This window comes from Spinacia oleracea, chromosome 2 (assembly GCF_020520425.1).
Source record: "Spinacia oleracea cultivar Varoflay chromosome 2, BTI_SOV_V1, whole genome shotgun sequence".
Taxonomy (NCBI): domain Eukaryota; kingdom Viridiplantae; phylum Streptophyta; class Magnoliopsida; order Caryophyllales; family Amaranthaceae; genus Spinacia; species Spinacia oleracea.
This window is the reverse complement of record NC_079488.1, coordinates 8,381,788-8,401,970: the sequence shown is the minus strand read 5'-3', so window position 1 is coordinate 8,401,970 and position 20,183 is coordinate 8,381,788. Positions and strand designations below refer to the sequence as shown.

The window sequence follows — 20,183 nt, the reverse complement described above, 5'->3', positions numbered from 1 at the left end:
ATATTTGTAGTGTGAACGTTATACGGGAAATTGTGCAATATTTGTGAAACTTCTTTAAAATGTAAATAGTGCAATAATATTGGAACAGAGGAAGTAAGAACATTAAAAATCAATAAAAAGATCTATATCTTTGTAGGTTTGAATGTGGTGACCAATGATTGCAACATAGTCTGCTGCACGATTAACTTCCCGATATACATGACGCAAAGTATAAATGTTCGTCAAAATGTGTAAGTAGTTTTTTTGATTTCGTCCATAAACAACTCACCATTGTGAGGGCAATATCTGCAAGAAAAGGGGGCGTATCTCCTACAGTAGATTGTAGACAGGCTAGCTTAGGTAAGGCTTGTTGGCGTTTGCCTTCTCCTAGCTCAACCGCATGAGCTTTGGGCATATTCTTCAGCATATACACCCTCAAATTTACTCATTTAACTGCATCTAAACTTAAAACACCAAAGTGTGGCCATAATTCACTTCTCCATCTCTTGAAACTTCGTTTCGTGCCATCGAGAGCTGGACATGATTTGATCTAAAACTGTAACCCTTTTATTCTACTATCTAACTCGATACAAAGATTCTGATGTAAAACTGCAACCATTTTTTGTCCATTTCTGATGGAGCCAAAGATTCATTTGTTTTTTTGGTTGTAGGAAGTAATGGACTAAATCATAATGGCTCTTATAACCTCTTCGCTTCCTTTCCATGAAATAGAAGTTGGTCTTTCCGTTATCGCTTTTGGGTCAATTGGAAACAACCTCTCTGCAATTGCAGGAGTAAGGTTGCGTACACCCGACCCCCCTACCCCGCTTCTTGCGGGAGCCTCTTTGAGGCAATGGGTAATGATAATGATAATGATCTAACTCGATACAAATAAACCGAAAGGTGCTTACACAGTATTTTTACAGAATTTGGAAAGGACTTGTGTCATCGGGAATCAGAAAGCTCAAAATTTTACTTCTCGAGATTTGCATCTTCACAAACAAATCACAATACATGCTTGCAATCACAAACGAGCATATCTTAAATGAAAATACTTTGCTTGTGTTTCAGCTTTTGTGAGAACCCCTTTAGCACACGCCGTTCTGAAAGTTCTGTTTCCTTTCGCTTAGGTGGTTTCCTCTTGGTTGAAGCAGGCTAAAAAGAAAATGGAAAGCTGTTAACTCACAATAAATGTAAGAAAGTATGTAGCAAATAAATAAATAAATAGTACGAAGTACTCCGTATATATTAGGCAAGTATAAAATATACTTCGTATATTATACTTATCTTACACACTAAATATATCCATGGAGTTTGAACCATTTTAATTAAAGTCTCTGTTACCATTTTAGGTTTTTGGCCTGGAATGATACTCTATAGAATTCATTGTACTGGGAAATGGTATGATTGACACTATAAATAAGTTCGTAATTCCCACATGAGAAACTATGCAAAAGAAGGTTACTGACCAACCAAATGTATTGGAGCAAACAACACATACCGAATCACTAAGAAGTCAACAATGTTTTATAAGATGATGCCCACTCTAGCAAGAGAAATGGGTTGGTTATTTAGAAGTTGAGATCACAAATTCAGTAAGTTCAGTTTGATGAACCTCAAATTCAGTAAGTTCAGTTTGATGAACCTCAAAAAAAACAAAAAAAAAAAAGGAAATCTTCAGTTTGATGAACCTCAAATTCAGTAAGTTCCCTTCGTTATCAACCTGACAATATTACTTCCCCAATTTTCTCCACACTGGCCGGGTTTAGCTCCCCAAATTCTGGCGACAAACATGATCTCAAACCAGACAAGATTACTCCAGAAGAAGCCCACATGGACGCATCCAGACCCAAGGTGACTATATCATCATTATTATTATCATTACCCCATTGCCTCAAAGAAGCTCCCGCAAGAAGCGAGGTAAGGGGGGGTCGGACGTACGCAACCTTACCCCTGCAATTGCAGAGAGGTTGTTCCAATTAACCCAAAAGCGATAACGGGACGACAAGGGACGACCATTTTCTACTTCATGGAAAGGAAGCGAAGAGGTAGTAAGAGCCATTTTGATTTAGTCCATTACATCCCACAGCCAAAAGAATAAATGAACCTTTGGCTCCATTGGAAATGGACAACCAAGATGACTATAATCCGTACAAAATATAGGAATTATTCAAACCATCAGAAACGTACTTCTATATTCAGTGTCCTACTATTCTAATCCTAAGGACCCAACCACCTAAACAGTATTCGATTCCAATCCCCTATTTACTTCCTTAGTTCAGCCCAATAAAAGAGAACCAATATAAGTATCAAATCATTGATACGAATCAAAACTCTCAATCATCCGTGACAACTGAAAACAACATACCCATATATTTCTATTTCCTCTACGATCTGCAAATTTAGCTATCAATAGAAAAATCAGTCCCAAATCCTAACCTACAACGCACTACACAAGGCATTCAAATGTTTCCAATACGACATTACCTCTTTTGACCAACCTAAGAGAAAAGGAAAGGAATAGGTAAGCATCAATAAGATAACTAATCTACTGTTCCCTCAACAGTAAATGGGTCCTAACCTGTGGCACAAGACACTATAGAATTTCCAGACAGCACTCCAAGATACTAAGTTTCGGCATAACCCAAAGTAACGCCTCTGAGAGTGGCCCACAAATCGTGAATTTAATGTGTGACAAAGCATTCAGCAAATGCGAAGCAAGTATATTTCGTCTTTGTTATACACTAAGCACAAAGGTTGTTCAACATCAGCATAATGATAACCGATAACCGATAACCGGTGCAACATTGAATAGCCCATTAACCATGACAACCTTTTTGCAGATCCAGGATTATTGCACAAGCTCTAAAAAGGTTAAAAGGTACGCACGGTCCATATGAAGATATGGTTCAGGTTAAGGCCTTTAACACAACAAAGACTTCATAGTTCCTGCAGCATCCCAAAACATGTAAAGTAAAGGAAAGGACTCACTAAGCAATCAAATTTCAACCCAATAAACACAATGCACCATGGAAACAAACACAAATATAAGACAACAATATTTAACAATGAAATTGCACAATCTTAAGTACACAAGGGTATAGATAAATGATAATAATAAATAATAATATACTCCCTCCGTTTCTTTTTGTTTGTTACGTATTCCATTTAGGGTGTTTCATTTTGTTTGTTACATGGAAGAATCTTTCTATTTATAAACTTATTATAGTGTTATTTTTTGTGCCCACTCTTAATTTTAATTGGTCAACTTTTTCAACTCATTAAATTTATTTACCATTTCCCAAGTATGTTAAGTTAACAATCTTTGTGCTTTTTCATTATTGGTTCATTTTGATAAATAAAACAATCTTATTGGTTGTTGTAGTGATTAATGGATTGAGGTTTTATTTGGGTTAATTTTTTTAATAAAAAAGAAAAGAATCTCTATTATACATTAATAAACGTGCAAAAGTCCAAACGTAACAAACAAAATGAAACGGAGGGAGTACCTGATAAGGTCCAAATGCTAATCCAGTTAACTTAGATTTATCCTCCTTTGGAGATTCTTCATCAATTCATCTTGCTTCACCTCAATAATTTCTGCTGGCAATTGATCCTTTCTTCTCCTCCCACCCAAACTAGCGAAGTCCTCTACTAGTCTACTCCTCTCACCGCCGCCGTCGAAGTCATTTCCCCAGATGAAGCAGCATTGTACCAATTGCTGCTATCATAACCCTCATACCCACTTGAACTTCCTCTATAAGCATCATAATTAACATACCCTTGAATTTGATCCACTTCATAATTAGACTCCCCCACCAAATTCTGCTGATCACTACCAACATCAGATCCAAAATCCACTCCATTATCCATCCTATTAACCTCGGAGCTCACAGGGGCTGATGTCGGTCCCTCCTTTTCTACAATTGCTGGTGGGGCGGGGATCTTTTGCTTGATGATAAAAACAAGTTTAAACTGCAGGTGGTCTTCAGTGTATGAAGAAAACTCTTAATTCCTCTAAATAAATCAATCGGCAAATATGTGCCAATGTGAATGGCAAAGTCTTGCGATGTGGTAACTTAGACCATGGATGATATCCCACCTACACCATTATCCTTTGCGGCAATACACCGAAAAAGGTGGCAATGAATCTGAATATGAACCAGCAGAATGGGAGTGGAAACTGACATAAACAAGTGTTTGTTCATCAGCTTCACCAATAGTCCCCACAGGAACAAGACCCATCCTTGAAGTGATGGAAACGGTTAGAATCCCTCACAATAATTTCCCTCTCAGAAATCTTGGAAACAAACTTGGTCCAATTGTGGCAATCTCCACAAACCCTCAAATTTTTAAATATCCTTATCACACTTTTTGAAGGAGTGCTAATAAGCGCAAATGCAATAGCCAATCTTTCACTATGACTTGAAAGAATATGCTCCTTCTCGTCCTCCTCAACATCCTGTAGCACAAAACTGTAGTCTGGAACATACCCTAGCCTCTTTACTTTATCAGTTAGAGCGTGCAACTTATGGTAGATTTGCTCATGCTCAGGGTGAGACTTGTTTCCAGTGTAGAAAACATCATTCTTGTTGCCCACTTCAACAGAACTCCAACCTGGAGTCTTCTTCAATCCTCTGCCCAAAGCCGATGATCTCATCTCATTAACTCCTTCCCATTTCCCAACATTTGCATAAATGTTTGACATCAAAACATAGTATCCTACATTTTCTGAATCAATGGAAATTAACTGATCAGAAGCATGTTTCGCCAATTCAACATTTCCATGTGTTCGACAAGCAGCAAGCAGAGCACCCCAAACAGAAGAATCTGGCTGCACAGTCATATCATTGATAAAATTATATGCCTTCTCTAGCAACCCAGCTCTGCCAAGCAAATCTACCATGCACCCATAATGCCTCAAACTAGGCTTGATTCCAAATTTATCTTGCATTATATGGAAGCACCATTGACCTTTGTCAACAAGTCCTGTATGGCTACAAGCGGACAATAACGATAGAAAAGTGATATGATCTGGATTCACACCGTCCTGTAGCATTTCTTCAAAGAGTTTTAGACATGTCTCACTATGCCCATGGATCCCATGGCTGGATATAATCGCATTCCAAGGCACAGAGCTCGTCCTTGGAATCTCATAGAATAAGGATAATGCAGTATCTAATCTACCACATTTCCCATACATGTCAATTAGACAGGTACCAACATATGTATCCAAGTGAAGAGATATCTTAATGACACGACCATGAATTTTCATACCTTGTTGCAAAGCCCCTAGATGTGAATAAGCAGGCAGCACACTAACCCAGGTTCCTTGGTTGGGAGTTACTTCCACGCAGGACTCCATTTCAGAGAATGCTTCTGTAGCTTCACTTGCAAGGCCGTTTTGAGAGTAACCCGAGATCAAAGTGTTCCATGAAATAATATCTTTTCTAGGCATCTCATGGAAAACCCTCCGTGCATAATCTAAGATCCCTAATTTAGCATACATGTCCACAACAGCATTTCCCATGATAATATTGCCCATAAGATAAGCTCTCCTTATAATAAACCCATGAAGCAATCTGCCATTTTGACAATCCCCTAGTTGAGCAACACATGCAGCAAGACTAACTAACGTCAATATGTCAGGCTGTTGTCCATGACACTGCATCCCTCTGAAATATCTTATAGCAGATTTACCGTTTTCATTTTGCTCATATGCCGAAATAATAGAGTTCCATGAAACTCTGTCTTTAACTAACATCTTATCAAAAACTTCCTGTGCGTGCTGTAGATAACCAAATTTTGCATACATATTAATCAAAGCATTGCAAACAAACACTTCATGCTCTAGACCATGCTTTATGACATATACATGAATCATAATGCCACTTAAGAAATCACCAAGAAAAGCACAAACAGGAAGAATACTAGCGACAGTTACAGGGTCCAAACGTATGCTCTTCAATCTCATTTCATTGACAAAGTCTAGTGCTTTTTCCACATTGTCGTTCAGACAAAATCCAGAAATCATGGCATTCCAAGAAGCCGAATCCCTGAACGGCATATTATCGAAAAGGTTTTGTGCATCAGCCACGAAACCAAACCTGGAATACATATGAATCAAGGAAGCAGACACAAACACATCCCAAATGAAACCATCTTTGAGAACCCTACAGTGGATTTTCTTTCCGTCGATAAGGCTCTCACAAACCTTCAGGATAGGAGGGAAGGTGTAATTATCAGGCGGAACCTCACCTGATGATATCAGCTCATTGAAGCAACTCGAAGCTTCACTGCAACAGCCAGTGCGCACATACGCAGCTATCATTGAATTCCAAGTGTAAGCATCTTTTGATCGGATATGGCCAAAAGTTTTACGAGCAAAAGCCAAGTCCCCGTGACGAGCATAAAGATTGATGAGCCTAGTGCTAACATATATACTGTGAGTTGTACCAGAGACAACAAGAAGGGCATGGACTCTCTTAACAACATGTGAACTGTGGCAGAGCCTGAATAGATTCTCAATATCCACCTTTTTATCCTTGTGCTCAAACTCAAAGCCATTTGATGAAGCCTGCAAATGATTCGAAATTGTTGATATTGACCGGCAACGGCGCCAAAGCCTTAGCCAGGTTCTAGCCTGACATGTGATGATCTGCATTAAGACTAACCAGGGCTCAGCTCAGCAATACGATCAAACATTAGCAGTTATGCCTAACATGTATTGCATGTTGAGATATACGTAGTGTGATCTAACATAGCATCAGAATTAGACCTATACCAGCATACTTACAGAACAAATTATGAAAGCATTAAATAAGAAATTGCCCAAACCATTTTCTGGATCCAAAATTTGAGGGGTTGTTGATGTTATTACAGTTCATCACTGTAAATATCAGAAATAACAGCTGCAAGCCTGCAAGGCCCTATCTCTCTCTCTCTCTCTCTCTCTCTCTCTCTCTCTCTCACACACACACACATACACACACAAAAAATACCTTTTACGGCATTTTCCCTGCAGAAGAAAATGGAAGTGAGGGCTATAAGGGATTGATGTTTTGATAGCCATATCTCTTTATGTTCGAATTTTCATAAATCAGAAGTTACACAAGGATTGGGAGTTTCTTATACTCTGTCTACAACATTTCTCCCGGTTTGCAAAAGTAGTTTGATATAATTGACATTTTAGAAAACACAAAAAAAGGGTACAGGGACAAATACCGGGACGGATACGTGGATGGGAATGGGAATGGCAAAAACAAAATATAATTGACATTTTAGAAAACGCGAAAAAAGGGTACACGGACAAATGCCGGGACGGTTATGTGGATGGGAATGGTAATGGAAAAATCAAAATATCAAGAAACCGGTACGGCAACAAAAATCAAAAAATTAAAAATTCATACTTTACTTTAACAAACTTAGAAAACCTCCATCGCTCATTGTAGAAGAGGTTTGAGCACTAGCAGTTTCAAAGGTAGAGAAGCATAATTTCACTTCCACTGCATTTTTCTAGTTTCTGCCAATTTTAATTTCATTTTTCCATTTGTAATCAGTAATTTCACATTAACTGCATTTTCCCAACTAATCACTAATCAGCCTGCCAACTTTCGGATTACCAATTTGCAATCAATAATTTCATTTTTCCAATCAATATTTCCACTTTTATCACCACAGCAAGAACACAGCAGTGAAGCAACTCACATAACAATTGAATTTGGAAATTTGGAAAATTTAACATAAAAATTGAAATTTTGAAATATTATCATACATACTTGATTTCTTTGACAACGGGATGTGCACAAGAAGAACTCTTATCTAAGTAGTATGCTTTCTAGTTCAAGTAACAATTCCTCAACAGCATTATTACACTGAGAGGGTGACATTTATGCATAAAACAAAAAGAAACTAAAGAGAAAAGGAGTTGAAAGAGGAAGGAACTAGAATTGAGAGACAGAGAGGAGAAATTATTCACCGGCGGGAGAAGGAGAATTCACCGATGACGGAGACCTCGCCGGATTACGAGAGAGAGGCGTGAGAAGCCCTAATGAAACTGTTTTTTTTTTTTTTTTTTTTTGTGTTTTTGATATTTTTTATATTCCACCCAACTCCATGTTTTACCATTGGCATAACCAGGGGTGTTAACGAAGCCGAGCCTGTTCGTGGACTGCTCGATGTTCGGCTAGGCTCGGCAAAGTTTGGTCAAAGCTCGGTTCGAGCGGGCTCGACTTGAGTTGTTCAGTCGAGATCTTAACGAGTCAAGCCCAAGTTATCTTAGACTCGGCGAATAGGCTCGAGTATGTCTAACTAAATAGTATTTCTTAACAATAAATGACTAGTAGCATTTAAAAATAGTGTGATCTACAGTCTCACGTTGGTTGAGCAAGATTGTGCGGAAGCTAGTTTGCATGTATGGAGTAATAGTGTAAAACTAACTATCGACAATCATTCACACACCTTAGTATTAGTAGTGAACTAGTGTGTGGCACGGGCGATGCCCCGATCGCTACATTGAATAGTTACTCCGTAATATTTTAGATTTTTCTTGAGCTCAATATTTGACGAAATGCATGTATACCTTAAAGTGAAAAACATCAATTAAGTTTGTCAACTACACATACACACTACGTCATTTATCATGCCAAGTAATTTTTCAATTAGATCATCTTACAATTGTATAATTTGTTTTCTAGTGGAACTAAATGCTTCAAATTAATAACACCAAATTAGATATAAGCAGCCATGCAAGGTATTTATATAGTTGATGCTTATGAGATTCATGACATCATGTTTCTTCATAGTTGTCCTAATTATTTATTTTTATTTTTTTCAAAATATTCCATTGAAAATAAAAAATCAAATAAAAATTTAGTTGGTTTAGACTTCATGTTAACATTTATTTATAAATTAATGTGAAGAAATAAACCACAATTGGTGGTTGGCTAAGATGGTAATGAGAATTATCATTCAGACATGAGGTTAAGAGTTCGAACCTCGTTATATTGATTTTTGGTTATCCATGACATGACATGCCACTTGGTGAGTGAACGATGTGGCACAAAGGGAAGAGTACTACTTGACACATAGACGTTTTCCAAAATGCCTTTTAATATATTAGTATAGATTATACTTCCTCCAAATCTCTGTTATTTTAAAGATCGGGAACAATGTAATTTCTATCAATATTTTGTCTTTATTTTACCATTAAATTATATCAAACTAATAAATGAATTTTCCAGAAAATACAAAGAAGAATGATTACTAACCAAAGTTGCCAAATTTTCAAATAAATGATGTTCCAACAAGGGATAAATACAAAAAGGTTACCCAGAATAAAATTGAGGAAAATAACCTCCTAACTTGAGATTGTAATTTAACGAAGTTCATGATTTGGTTGCAAACAATATTATCTTGAACTTTGGAATAAATCGCAATTGTCAAGTAAGAGAGGTATAGTAAAAGTGGCTTGAGTAATTCGTTAGAGACATAAAGTCCCACATTGACCAAAAAGAAAACAAGGAAGCAAGTATTATTTATTAAAAAAAAAAAAATTGCTAGTAAGATTCAATTTGGGCATTTTTTTGCTACAGTTGGGCTTATTAAGCATCCCTAATTTGGGCCTTGATTGTATATCTTGGACTAAGCTAGCAAACTTTGTCTCAATAAGGATATTGAGTTTGTCATCATCGAGCCCATATCGAGCCTCAGCTATATTGAGCCGAGCTCGAGCTCACTTTTAATATTTTTGAGCTCGATCCGAGTCAGTCAACTCATCCTTATCAAGCTTGAGTCGGGCCTAGCACATCTCGATCTCGATGAATTAACACCTGTTGAACTCGTTTTATTGAAACACTAGATTTTAGCCCGTGCGATGCACGGATTTTATTAAATTGTTATATTAAATAAAAATCTAATGTATATACCACTTTTATATATTAGATTGATTAGTTTTTGATTTTGCATTGAATTTCATTTTAGATTTTTTTTAATTATGAGAGTACACCTAATTAATTATCTACGTGACACTTGATTTTTTTAATTCAAAAAGAAATTAGAAATCTTATTTTTCATTGGCCGAAACCATTAGTAATCCTAGGTGGCGCTCTAATCTTTCAGCAAATATGCCTCCTTTATATATGTATATTAGATTTGCCTGAGTTTCCTTTTAAACAAACAAATGGGAGATTAATAACATTGCTTTTGACCTAAACCAATTATAAACGTGTTACTTAGTCCCTTTTCGTTCTTTATATTTGGTATAATGGTTATGATTTATCGATTGAGATTCCTTGTTTTTATTACTAGATTTTAGCCCGTGCGATACACGGATTCTATTAAATTATTAAGTTAAAATAAAAATCCTATAAAAATATATATAATATTAGATTAATGTTTGATTTTGAATTAAATTTCATTTTAGATTTATTTTTTACTCCGTAATGATAAAGGTGATTTGATTTTGAATGGAGTTGTATATATATCAGTAATTAGTTAATTAAAATATCTACATAACACCTCATTATTTATCTATGTGACACTCGACTTTTTTAATTCAAAAATAATTTCAAAATCTTATTTTTTTATTGGCCGAAACCATTAGATTTCCTACGTGGCGCTCTAACATTGGATTAATGTTTGATTTTGGATTGAATTTTATTTTATATTAGTGTTTGATTTTGGATGAATTTTTTTTTAGATTAATTTTTTAATTATTAGAGTGTTTGACTTTGGATGAAGTTGTACGTATTAGTAATTAATTAATTAAAATATCTACGTGGCACCTAATTAATTATCTACGTGGCACTCGATTTTTTTAATTCAAAAACAAATTAGAAATCTTATTTTTCATTGGCGAAACCATTATATTTCCTACGTGGCGCTCTAATAATTCAGCAAATATGTCTCTTTTATATATAATGCTTAGTTTATTCATAATACTAGATTTTAGCCTGTGCGATGCACGAATTATATTAAATTGTTATGTTTAAATAAAACTCATATGTATATATCAATTTTATATATTAGATTATATTGTTTTTTTTTATTTTGCATTGAATTTCATTTTAGACTTTTTTTATTATGTGAATGTTTGTTTTTGGATGAATATGTGTAATATTAATAATTAATTAATAAAAATATCTACGTGACACTTAATTATTTATCTACGTGGCACTCTACTTTTTTAATTCAAAATTAATTTTGAAATCTTATTTTTCATTGGCCGAAACCGTTAGATTTCCTACGTGCCGCTCTAATATTGGATTAATATTTGATTTTAAATTGAATTTTATTTATTTTATTTTAGATTAGTGTTTGATTTTGGATGAATTTTATTTTAAATTTATTTTTTCACTATTAGAGTGTTTGATTTTAGATAGAGTTGTATATATCAGTAATTAATTCATTAAAATATCTACGTGGCACCTAAATAGTTATCTACATGGCAATCAATTTTTTTAATTCAAAAATAAATTAGAAATCTTATTTTTCATTAGCCGAAACCATTAGTAATCCTACGTGGCGCTCTAATAATTCAGCAAATATGCCTCCTTTATATATATATATATATATATATATATATATATATATATATATATATATATATATATATATATATATATATATATATATATATATATATATATATATATATATTAGATTTTCACTCTTATCCAAAATCTGACATTGCTGGAAAAGTGGTAAAGATTTAATGCCTCAATGAAAATATGTGAGAAATTAAATGCCCCACTGAATTTAATTGATTAAAATATATTGTACAGTTTTTGATATAATATTAGCGATTTATGCAATAATGTAAAGAATAACTGAACATAAAAATTAAAATGGAACACCCTAAACGGAATTGTAAAGAATAAAAAGAGACCAATGGAGTTATATTTGTAAAGTTCGACTTTGGTTTCTACTCTCCTAGTTCCTTTTTGCAATAATATAGGGCTCGTTCGATATTACTGTCAGTTTACAATTTTTAGTTTTCTTTTTGTAAGTCATGATTTCAATTGAATAATGAACTATAAAATAATCTTACTTATAGTAATCTTGTTGATTTTGAAAAGTGGCAACAAAAAACAAAAAACTACTTTTTGTGGTTTTCATATTTTCGTTTTTAGTTTCATAAAAAACAGAAAACTGAAACAAAAAACGATACCGAATGGTGCCATAGTTTTCAAAAATTGTTATGTTTTGTTTAGACTGTGTTGTTGGAAGCACCTGATGTGTAGTTAATATTATTCCGGCCAATTTTGCATATCATCTCCTGAAACTTCATGCCATAAAGGCTGAATATGATGTAATTTAAAACTAGAACCCTTTTATACTACCATCTAACTCGATACAAATCAACCAAAAGGTGCAGAAAATATACTAATTTTACAGTATAGGATAGGAATGTCCCTAAGAATTCGGTAAGAACTTGCATCATCAGGATTCAGAAATCTCGAAATTTTACTTCTCAAGATTTCTTTCCATGTTTCACAAGTCACAATACAAACTTGCAATTACAAAAGAGCATATCGAAATAAACATGATCGATGAAGGAGGTTATACAAACTTGCTAGAAGATGAGCAAATTTTCACCATCCATATTTTGCTTGTGTTTCAGCTTTAGTGAGAAACCCTTTAGCACGCCGTTCTGAAAGTTCGGATTCCTTTTGCCTCATATCAAAGTACAAAGCACTTATTTGATGCTTTCGTTTGTGTTGCTTAGATGGTTTCCCCTTGGTTGAGGCAGGCTACAAAGAAAATGGAACATTGTTAAAACTCACACAATAAATACATGGAAGTGTATATGTTGTAAATAAACAAATATATTAGGCAAAAACAAAATATTAAGGAAAATCTGGTTCTAATAATCCAACATTTGGGCGGTCTTCTTAAAACGGTATCACCTTTCGAGTAACTAAGAATAAGAATAATCCAACCATTACGAGGTGCCTTCTCAAAATGGTATCCGGCATCACAAGTAACGCGTGACACGTGCCTCTCTAGTCTATATTATTGGTCTAGTGTCTCTAAGGGGTGTTTGGTTGATGACTAAGGAAAGGAAAGAAGAAAGAGAGGAAAAAAAATTGAAATTTCCTTAATTTTCTAAAGTGCTTTGTTATGTTATCCACCACCATTATCTCTTCTTCCCTACAACTCCCTGTACTTCTCTTCTCCTACCAAACTAAGCAAGCAATGCTGATTTGGCGCATTTTCGGTACCGCCGGTTGGTCTCACCTTCGTACCGTCAAACCTTCATCAATCGACGCTCAACAATCGTTATAGTGACTTTTAGTAGTCGAAATCCGCCATCAAAGCTCTAGATCTAGAGCTTTATGGTATGGTGGATTTTAACCTTCTAATGTCTGGAGCTGCATTGCATTCATGTGGGTCCCCTTTACAAAGTAGATAGTGAAAGCCTAAACAAGAACAAAGGGGGTTGAATATTGTTGACCTTAAACTTTATGTTAAAACACATGTAACATCTTGTAGTTATGATAGGTATCACTACTTCCCATTCTTTTATCCCAAATTAATACAAAGTATGTAATTGTGATGGGTAACTACTAACTAATTATCATTATATTTTGGTAAAAATTATATTAGTGGGTATTAATAAGACTAAAAAACAGATGGAGAATAAATCGAAATAGAATGGAAGAATCTGTTTATTTGGTGGGGTTTACTCCCATGGAAATTTTGGGAATTGGAATAACGAATAGAAAGCCAAGTGATATATTGTGCAAAAGAAAGGAGAATTGAAGTTGTTTGTATGTAATCTTGATTTGATTATTATGATTTCATGTTGTGTTGATCAACTGAAATATTCATGGTAATAGTGGGAAGGTCACAGTACAATGGTAGAGAAGTGAGCTGATTTTTTTTACCGGTTTCTAAGGTTGTTGGTACGAAGAGGCGGCAAGGGTTAATGGGTGGGGCAGTTAGGGGGTTGTTCGAGTTGCATTGGTTAAGGATGGCAGCAGGTGAGAGAGTTGGAGGTGGATGGTGGGTGACTTGAAAAAAAATTACCTGCCCTCAAGGTTCTAGGTCATTAGGGACTATTTTGAGAAGACACCCCCGTAAAGGTTGGATAATTCTTAGTTAATCGAAAGGTGAGACTGTTTTAAGAAAACCGGCCAAAAGGTTGGATTATTAGAATCAATTTTTCCAAATATTAACTCACAAAATCCCAGATTGGGAATCTTGGCATAACATGTCCTAATTCATGCCTCATATTGTTGCAATATATGTCGATACCTTTCCTACCCACTATGTGTTCGTTATTTGACAGTATGGGTGTAAGCCGTAAAACTGTTAAAACTAAATTTGGGGTGTTGAAAGGACTACCACTTTACCATGCATTACTATAAAAGAAAGGAGGGGGGAAACAGGAAGATTTCCTCTCCACAAGACTAGGTCTATCCTGGGTCATCAAAAGAAAAAAGAATGTAATGTATTTAATGGTAGAAGTAAATCATAAGGTCTGAATGAGTGTAAAGTATCAAAATGCTACTAACATAAGGCAACAATTGCGGGAGTAATTTTCACTTTTTCAGCACAATTGCAATACTTCAAATTTAAAACTGGAACACCCAACAATAACAGAAAGCTATCTAATTTTACTGCCAAACTAATAACACTGTAGAAGTAAACAATAAGATAATTTTTTTTTAAAAGAGAGTAGTGCAAACTAAAGGAACTCTTTCAGGTGCTTAAACAAGATGACAACTGCAGAAGCACTTTGGATGAGTCGGCTACTCAATGATCCGGTGGTAATTAATGGTATTTATGGGAACACTGATGCCATAATGTACGGAACTTGACCATATGAATAAATGTGTAATAACAAGTACATAGGCAATTTGGATAAGTCGGTTAATGATCCCTTGGTAATTAAAGGTATGCTTATAGCCGTTATGGGAAAACTGATGCCTGAAAATATTGAACTTGAGCAACTGTATAGAAGATGGGACAGTTCATACATACTGCAGCAAGCATGAAGATGCATATAACACCCCCCCCCCCCCCCCCCTCCCCAATAGACATAATGTTATTCATTTCATTCATGGAACCGATCCAGCCCAAAATCCACTACTATGAGAAAATTCAGAAACTAAGTTCCTCTGTAGTCTATACATCCTCCCCTCTCTTCCCCCCTCCCCCACCACACGACACGATTCTCTCCCGCAATGAAATCCAATTATATGCTGAGTAAGGTAAGGCGCTATGCAACGGGATTGGTTCTCTTAGTGTTTGTTTCCCATTGCTGTCATTCCCTATACTCAATTGATTCACCCTAACATATCTCTTCCCCATTCTCCCCTTGGATTTAAGTTCCTCAATTTGGGGTGCTTAGCATCTCACCCTAATCTTGGAGTGCCACCACCTCCATTCCACAACCCTAATCACACCACCTGCCCTCCCCTCCACCATCATCTCTGTCCCTCCCCACATCCCTCTTAAGCTAAAAGACACCACAACCTCAATTCCTATCATGTTGAAAACCATAAAGCCGCAACTCAAACGTCTCCAAGCCCAATTACTACCACGACCAACCAAAATTAGAAAGAGTGGTAAAGACATACAGAAAATATATGAAAGAACGCTTGCCTAAGACAAAACGATCCCATTAGGTTTGCACTCTGTTGTTAGAATTCTACCATAAAGATTTGGAGCATCAGCTGTCAAATTTAGTCCTCCGCGCGGCGGGGGAAGGGGGGGGGGGGGGGGGAGGGAGTGATGGGGAATGCTGGGTAAGTGAGGATAGAAGGAATGGCAATGAAGTGGAAAAAAAAATTCATTCCTTGCTTAAAAGTTAAAATTAAACAAAATAGCATATTTTCCTCTTTGTTGATTCCATTCCGTTTCCCTACACTCAACCAAGGTTGCCTCTTAATTTAATTAGAAACTTAAAATTCAAATAATAACCTACAAAGATTGATCTCCACCTAGTTCAAGTACTGAAGTAGCAGTACTAATAAAGTAATAATTCCAGTTTTCAGGCATACAATAGTAAGCAATACTCTACTAAAACAAAGTCTGGCCAATAACTCCATTACTCCACAATCCAGAGAAAAGGCCAAAAAGTAAACACAATATTCACTCTCTGACGATACATTTGAACTTCATCCAAAGATAAAGTCTAGGACAAGTTGGAAAGAGAATTAAATGCCACAGGGGCTTTAGTAAGGCAACAGAGGTTGGTTATCTGCTCTCAGATGACCTCAAAGTCTCAAACACATAAATGTTATACTTATCTTACACTCCAAAATATGGAGTTTGACCCATTTTAATTACACCCTTTATATTCTAAAGGTCAAAGAATAATGGATCTTATACTCCACTAAAAGACACTTAAATATTAGAGAAATGAATTTGCTATCAGAAGAAACAATCATTGTGATACCACACTTGATGTCTAATTCTGTTTAACCTATGTTTGGTTCATGAGACAATGTCCTAAAGTTCCCTGGTATCCCGGGAAAGTTTCATATAATGTCAGTGGGACTTGAATGGCGAAGACTGCCAGACTGCACATTAAAGAACCTTATGAACCAATGAATGCTCAGTGAGTTATGGCTTCAAGGATGAAGGATATGTCAAAAACATCCTTTCTTCTGAACCCTTCAAGTGCTTAGATCAAATAGGCAATTGGTATTTGACCGCGGAGTCCAACGAACAACGGATCATCCAGGATCTAAAATACTAAAACCAAAGAGAAGAAAAAAGTGCTATGAACCTGACTAGGAGGCTTCTTTTGTTGGTCTAATATACATAGACTCACAGAGGAAACAGCTAGAGACAATAAAATACTAAGATTGCTACAATTTGATGGGATTTTGTGCCTGGAATGAGTCTGTATAGTTCATTGTACTCGGACCTGCTAAGCAACAAATGCTGTTTTTAAAATTATGACAAAATGGTATGATTGTCACAATAAGTTCGTTGTTACCACATGAGAAACTTTGCATTGAAGGTTACTGACCAACCAAATCTACTGGAGCAAGCAACATATACCTAATCACTCAGAAGTCAACAATGTTTATAAGATGATGCCCACTTCAGCAAGCGAAATGGACTGATTATTGAGAATCAAGTCCAATGACATTCCTTGTTGATTTAAATTAACACATACTCCGATAAATATAGCGATAAAAAGCAGCCAACAGAAATGCCAATAAGCAACACAAAAACAGGCATAAACCAAGGAACACGAACATACGTTATCGTTATAGGCAAGCACTTTCAGAGGCATGAAAACAGGTAAGGCATGGGAATAAATCTCAGAGTTCAAAATCAAAGTCCAAGAATCAGCAAACTGTAATTCCTAATAAACTAACCTTCAACCATAGTAGAATTACATAATTGCAATTTCATTCTCACCCAAGCCAACCCCCCTCCCCCTCGTCAAAAAAGGAAAAAGGAATCTTGAAAACACTAAAACAGGAAAATAGACTGCAGATGATAGGCTAGGCATAATCTTCAGTTTGCTGAACCTCAAATCATTAAGTTCCTTTATTTATCAACCTGGCAATATTATTTCCTCATTTTTCTCCACTCACCGGGTTTAGCTCCCCAAATTCTGGCCACTAACATGATCTCAAACCAGAAAAGATTACTCCAGAAGAAGCCTGCATCCAGACCCAAGATGACTATATTCCATAGAAAATATAGGAATTACTTCATACCATCAGAGACGTACTTTTATATACCAGTATCCTACTATCCTATGGTCCCAGCCACCTCAACAAGAATTCGATTCCAATCCCCTAATTTAGCATCATGCACACATTTTTTTTCTTCTCTGGCAGGTTCTGAACACTTTAGACTTTGAATCGCAATTTGCTGCTTAATGAGAAACTTAATCTATTCTATTTCCTCCTAAGTCCAGCCCAATAAAGGAGAACCAATGTAAGTGTCAATCATTGATAAGAATCAAAACTCTCAATCATCCGTGACAAGACTGACAACTGAAAACAACATACGCATATATTTCTATTTCCTCTACAATCTGCAAGTTTAGCTATCAATAGAAAATCAGTCCCAAGTCCTAACCTACAACGCACTACATAAGGCATCCAAATATTTCCAAGGCGACATTAACTTGCCGACCTAAGAGCAAAGGAAAGAAGTAGGTAAGCATCATAGCATGGATTTAAGTAAGCATCAATAAGATAACTAACCTACTGTTTCCTCTAAAATTTGGCTAGCAACAGTAAATGGGTCCTAACCTGTGGTACAAGACACTAAAAAAATTCCAGAATGACACCTCTCCAATATACTAAGTTTCGGCATAACCCAAAGTAACGCCTCTGAGAGTGGCCGAAAAAACTTGAACTTAATGTGGGACAAGTAAGCATTCAGCAAACGCGAAGCAAATATCTTTCGTCTTTGCTATACACTAAGCACTAAGCATAAAGGTTGGATAACATCAGCATAATAATAACCGATAACCGGTGCAACATTGAATAGCTCTTAACCATGACAACATCTTACAGGGTCCATATGAAGATATGGCCTGGGTAAAAGCAATCAACAATTCAACATAACAAACACACAAAAAAGACTTCATAGTTCCTGCATTACCCCAATATATGTAAAGTGAACCCCCTAAGCAATCAAATTTAAACACAATAAACACAATTCACCATGGAAATAAACACAAATATTGGACAACAATATATAACAATAAAATTGTACAATCTTGGATTTATAATATACCTGATAAGAAGGTCCAAATGCTAATCCAGTTAACTTAGATTTATCCTCCTTTGGGCGATTCTTCATCAATTCATCTTGCTTAACCTCAATAATTTCTGCTGGTGGTTGATCCTTTCTTCTCCTCCCACCCAAACTAGCAAAGCCCCCCGCCCCTCTCACCGCCGCCGTCGAAGCCATTTCCCCAGATGAAGCAGCATTGTACCAATTGCTGTTATCATAACCCTCATACCCACTCGAACTTCCTCCATAAGCATCATAATTAACATACCCTTGAATTTGATCCGCTTCATAACTAGACTCCCCCGCCAAATTCTGCTGATTACTACCAACATCAGATCCAAAACCCACTTCATTATCCACCCTATTAATCTCGGAGCTCACAGGGGCCGATGTCGGTCCCTCGGTTTCGACAATTGATCGACGGCCCGACCCAAGCGAAGGCGGCAGCGCGCCGAGCCCGGAGTTTTTCGGGGTAGGCATCCTTGAAAGGAAGGATTTAACGGAAACATCTTGACCTAATTGCCGTTGCCTCTTTCTGTCCCTTTCCTCTTCGTCTTCTTCGTCCTCCTCTTCGTCATCGTCAACATTGGGAGGTGGGATTGGGACAGGAGGGCGAAATTGAACCACCCTTTTGGGATTAGGAGTAGGAAGAGGGAAATTAGGGGTTGTTTCGGATTTAGGAGGAGGTAGGATAGAGAATATTGCGGAAGAAGACGGATTTGGAGATGGGGTTGAAGAAGAAGAATCGTGTTGTTTTTGGGGAAAAGGGGAGGATTTGGGAGGAGGGAGAAAAGAAGAAGATTGGGGTTTTGGTTTAGGGAGAGAATTGAAGAGAGAGAGCGAAGGTTTTGAGGAGGGCTGTGGTTGAGGATTGTTGTCTTCTTCGTCTGAAGAAGCGTAGGTTGCGAAGAGGGAATCCATGGAAATTGTGTGTTGAGTGTTGAAAAGCTTCAGTCGAATTTACAAAACCAGGGTTGGCGGAGTATTTGACTTAGTTAGGTACACGGTAGACCTGATCAAACGGCGGGTCAGGTACGGGTCAGGCCGGATGCATAAAATTTTGTCTATTGTGTCGGGTCGGGCTGTGTGGGTCAAACTTCAGGCCAACTTTTGTGTTCAAATCTGTTATTTCGAGCCAAAAACTACGGGCTTTTCAGGCCATTTTCTTGCCGGGGCACCAACTTTATAACTAAAATTGTAGTTTTACGTTGTTCAAAGCCCGCATTTTTTTATAAAAAAAAGTTTGGGCCGGACCGGGTCCAAAAAGCTGGCCGGAAATTAAGCCCGAAACCCAATGATTTTTGGGCCGGGTCGGGCCCATGTTGATCAGCTTTAGTACACGGTGATGGACTAACGGTACATCCGTACATCCGGCCCCCAGTGAACTTAAGGTGTAGAAGTATACTAGGTTGCACTAACACGGACACGAATACGAATACGATACGGGTACGAGAAAACGTCATCCTAAAAAGGACGGACAC

The 20,183-nt window shown here is 36.6% G+C and overlaps 2 protein-coding genes across 5 annotated transcripts; both read right to left on the bottom strand.

Moving 5' to 3' along the window:
- Positions 1-837: 837 nt before the first annotated feature.
- LOC110805696 (flocculation protein FLO11) lies at positions 838-19,672 on the bottom strand. 2 transcript variants are annotated; one of them, XM_056836454.1, is made up of 2 exons: positions 18,703-19,672; positions 838-1,134 (listed from the first exon to the last, which is right to left on the bottom strand). In XM_056836454.1, the coding sequence occupies exons 1-2, from the start codon at positions 19,621-19,623 to the stop codon at positions 1,021-1,023; spliced, it is 1,035 nt and encodes a 344-aa protein (XP_056692432.1). In that variant the 5' UTR covers positions 19,624-19,672; the 3' UTR covers positions 838-1,020. The 2 variants fall into 2 exon arrangements, with proteins under 2 accessions (XP_056692432.1, XP_021867014.1); XM_022011322.2 differs by lacking the exon at positions 838-1,134 and adding an exon at positions 12,291-12,731 and having other exon boundaries at positions 18,703-19,670.
- Positions 1,547-8,726, bottom strand: LOC110805700 (pentatricopeptide repeat-containing protein At4g33990). 3 transcript variants are annotated; one of them, XM_056836452.1, is made up of 3 exons: positions 7,958-8,544; positions 3,489-6,648; positions 1,547-2,928 (listed from the first exon to the last, which is right to left on the bottom strand). In XM_056836452.1, the coding sequence occupies exon 2, from the start codon at positions 6,641-6,643 to the stop codon at positions 4,193-4,195; it is 2,451 nt and encodes an 816-aa protein (XP_056692430.1). In that variant the 5' UTR covers positions 6,644-6,648; positions 7,958-8,544; the 3' UTR covers positions 1,547-2,928; positions 3,489-4,192. The 3 variants fall into 3 exon arrangements, 2 of the variants coding, with proteins under 2 accessions (XP_056692430.1, XP_056692431.1); XM_056836453.1 differs by lacking the exon at positions 7,958-8,544 and adding an exon at positions 7,758-7,946; XR_008927456.1 differs by lacking the exon at positions 1,547-2,928 and having other exon boundaries at positions 6,497-6,637; positions 7,958-8,726.
- Positions 19,673-20,183: the final 511 nt, after the last annotated feature.

Excerpts from the sequence above, each read along its gene's own strand:
- LOC110805700 (XM_056836452.1), bottom strand. The coding sequence starts at position 6,643 with ATGCAGATCATCACATGTCAGGCTAGAACCTGGCTAAGGCTTTGGCGC.
- LOC110805696 (XM_022011322.2), bottom strand. The coding sequence starts at position 19,623 with ATGGATTCCCTCTTCGCAACCTACGCTTCTTCAGACGAAGAAGACAAC. Across the intron at positions 12,732-18,702 it reads CATTTGGACCTTCTTATCAG|CCTGCCTCAACCAAGGGGAA; the intron begins GTATATTATAAA and ends TTTTCTTTGTAG.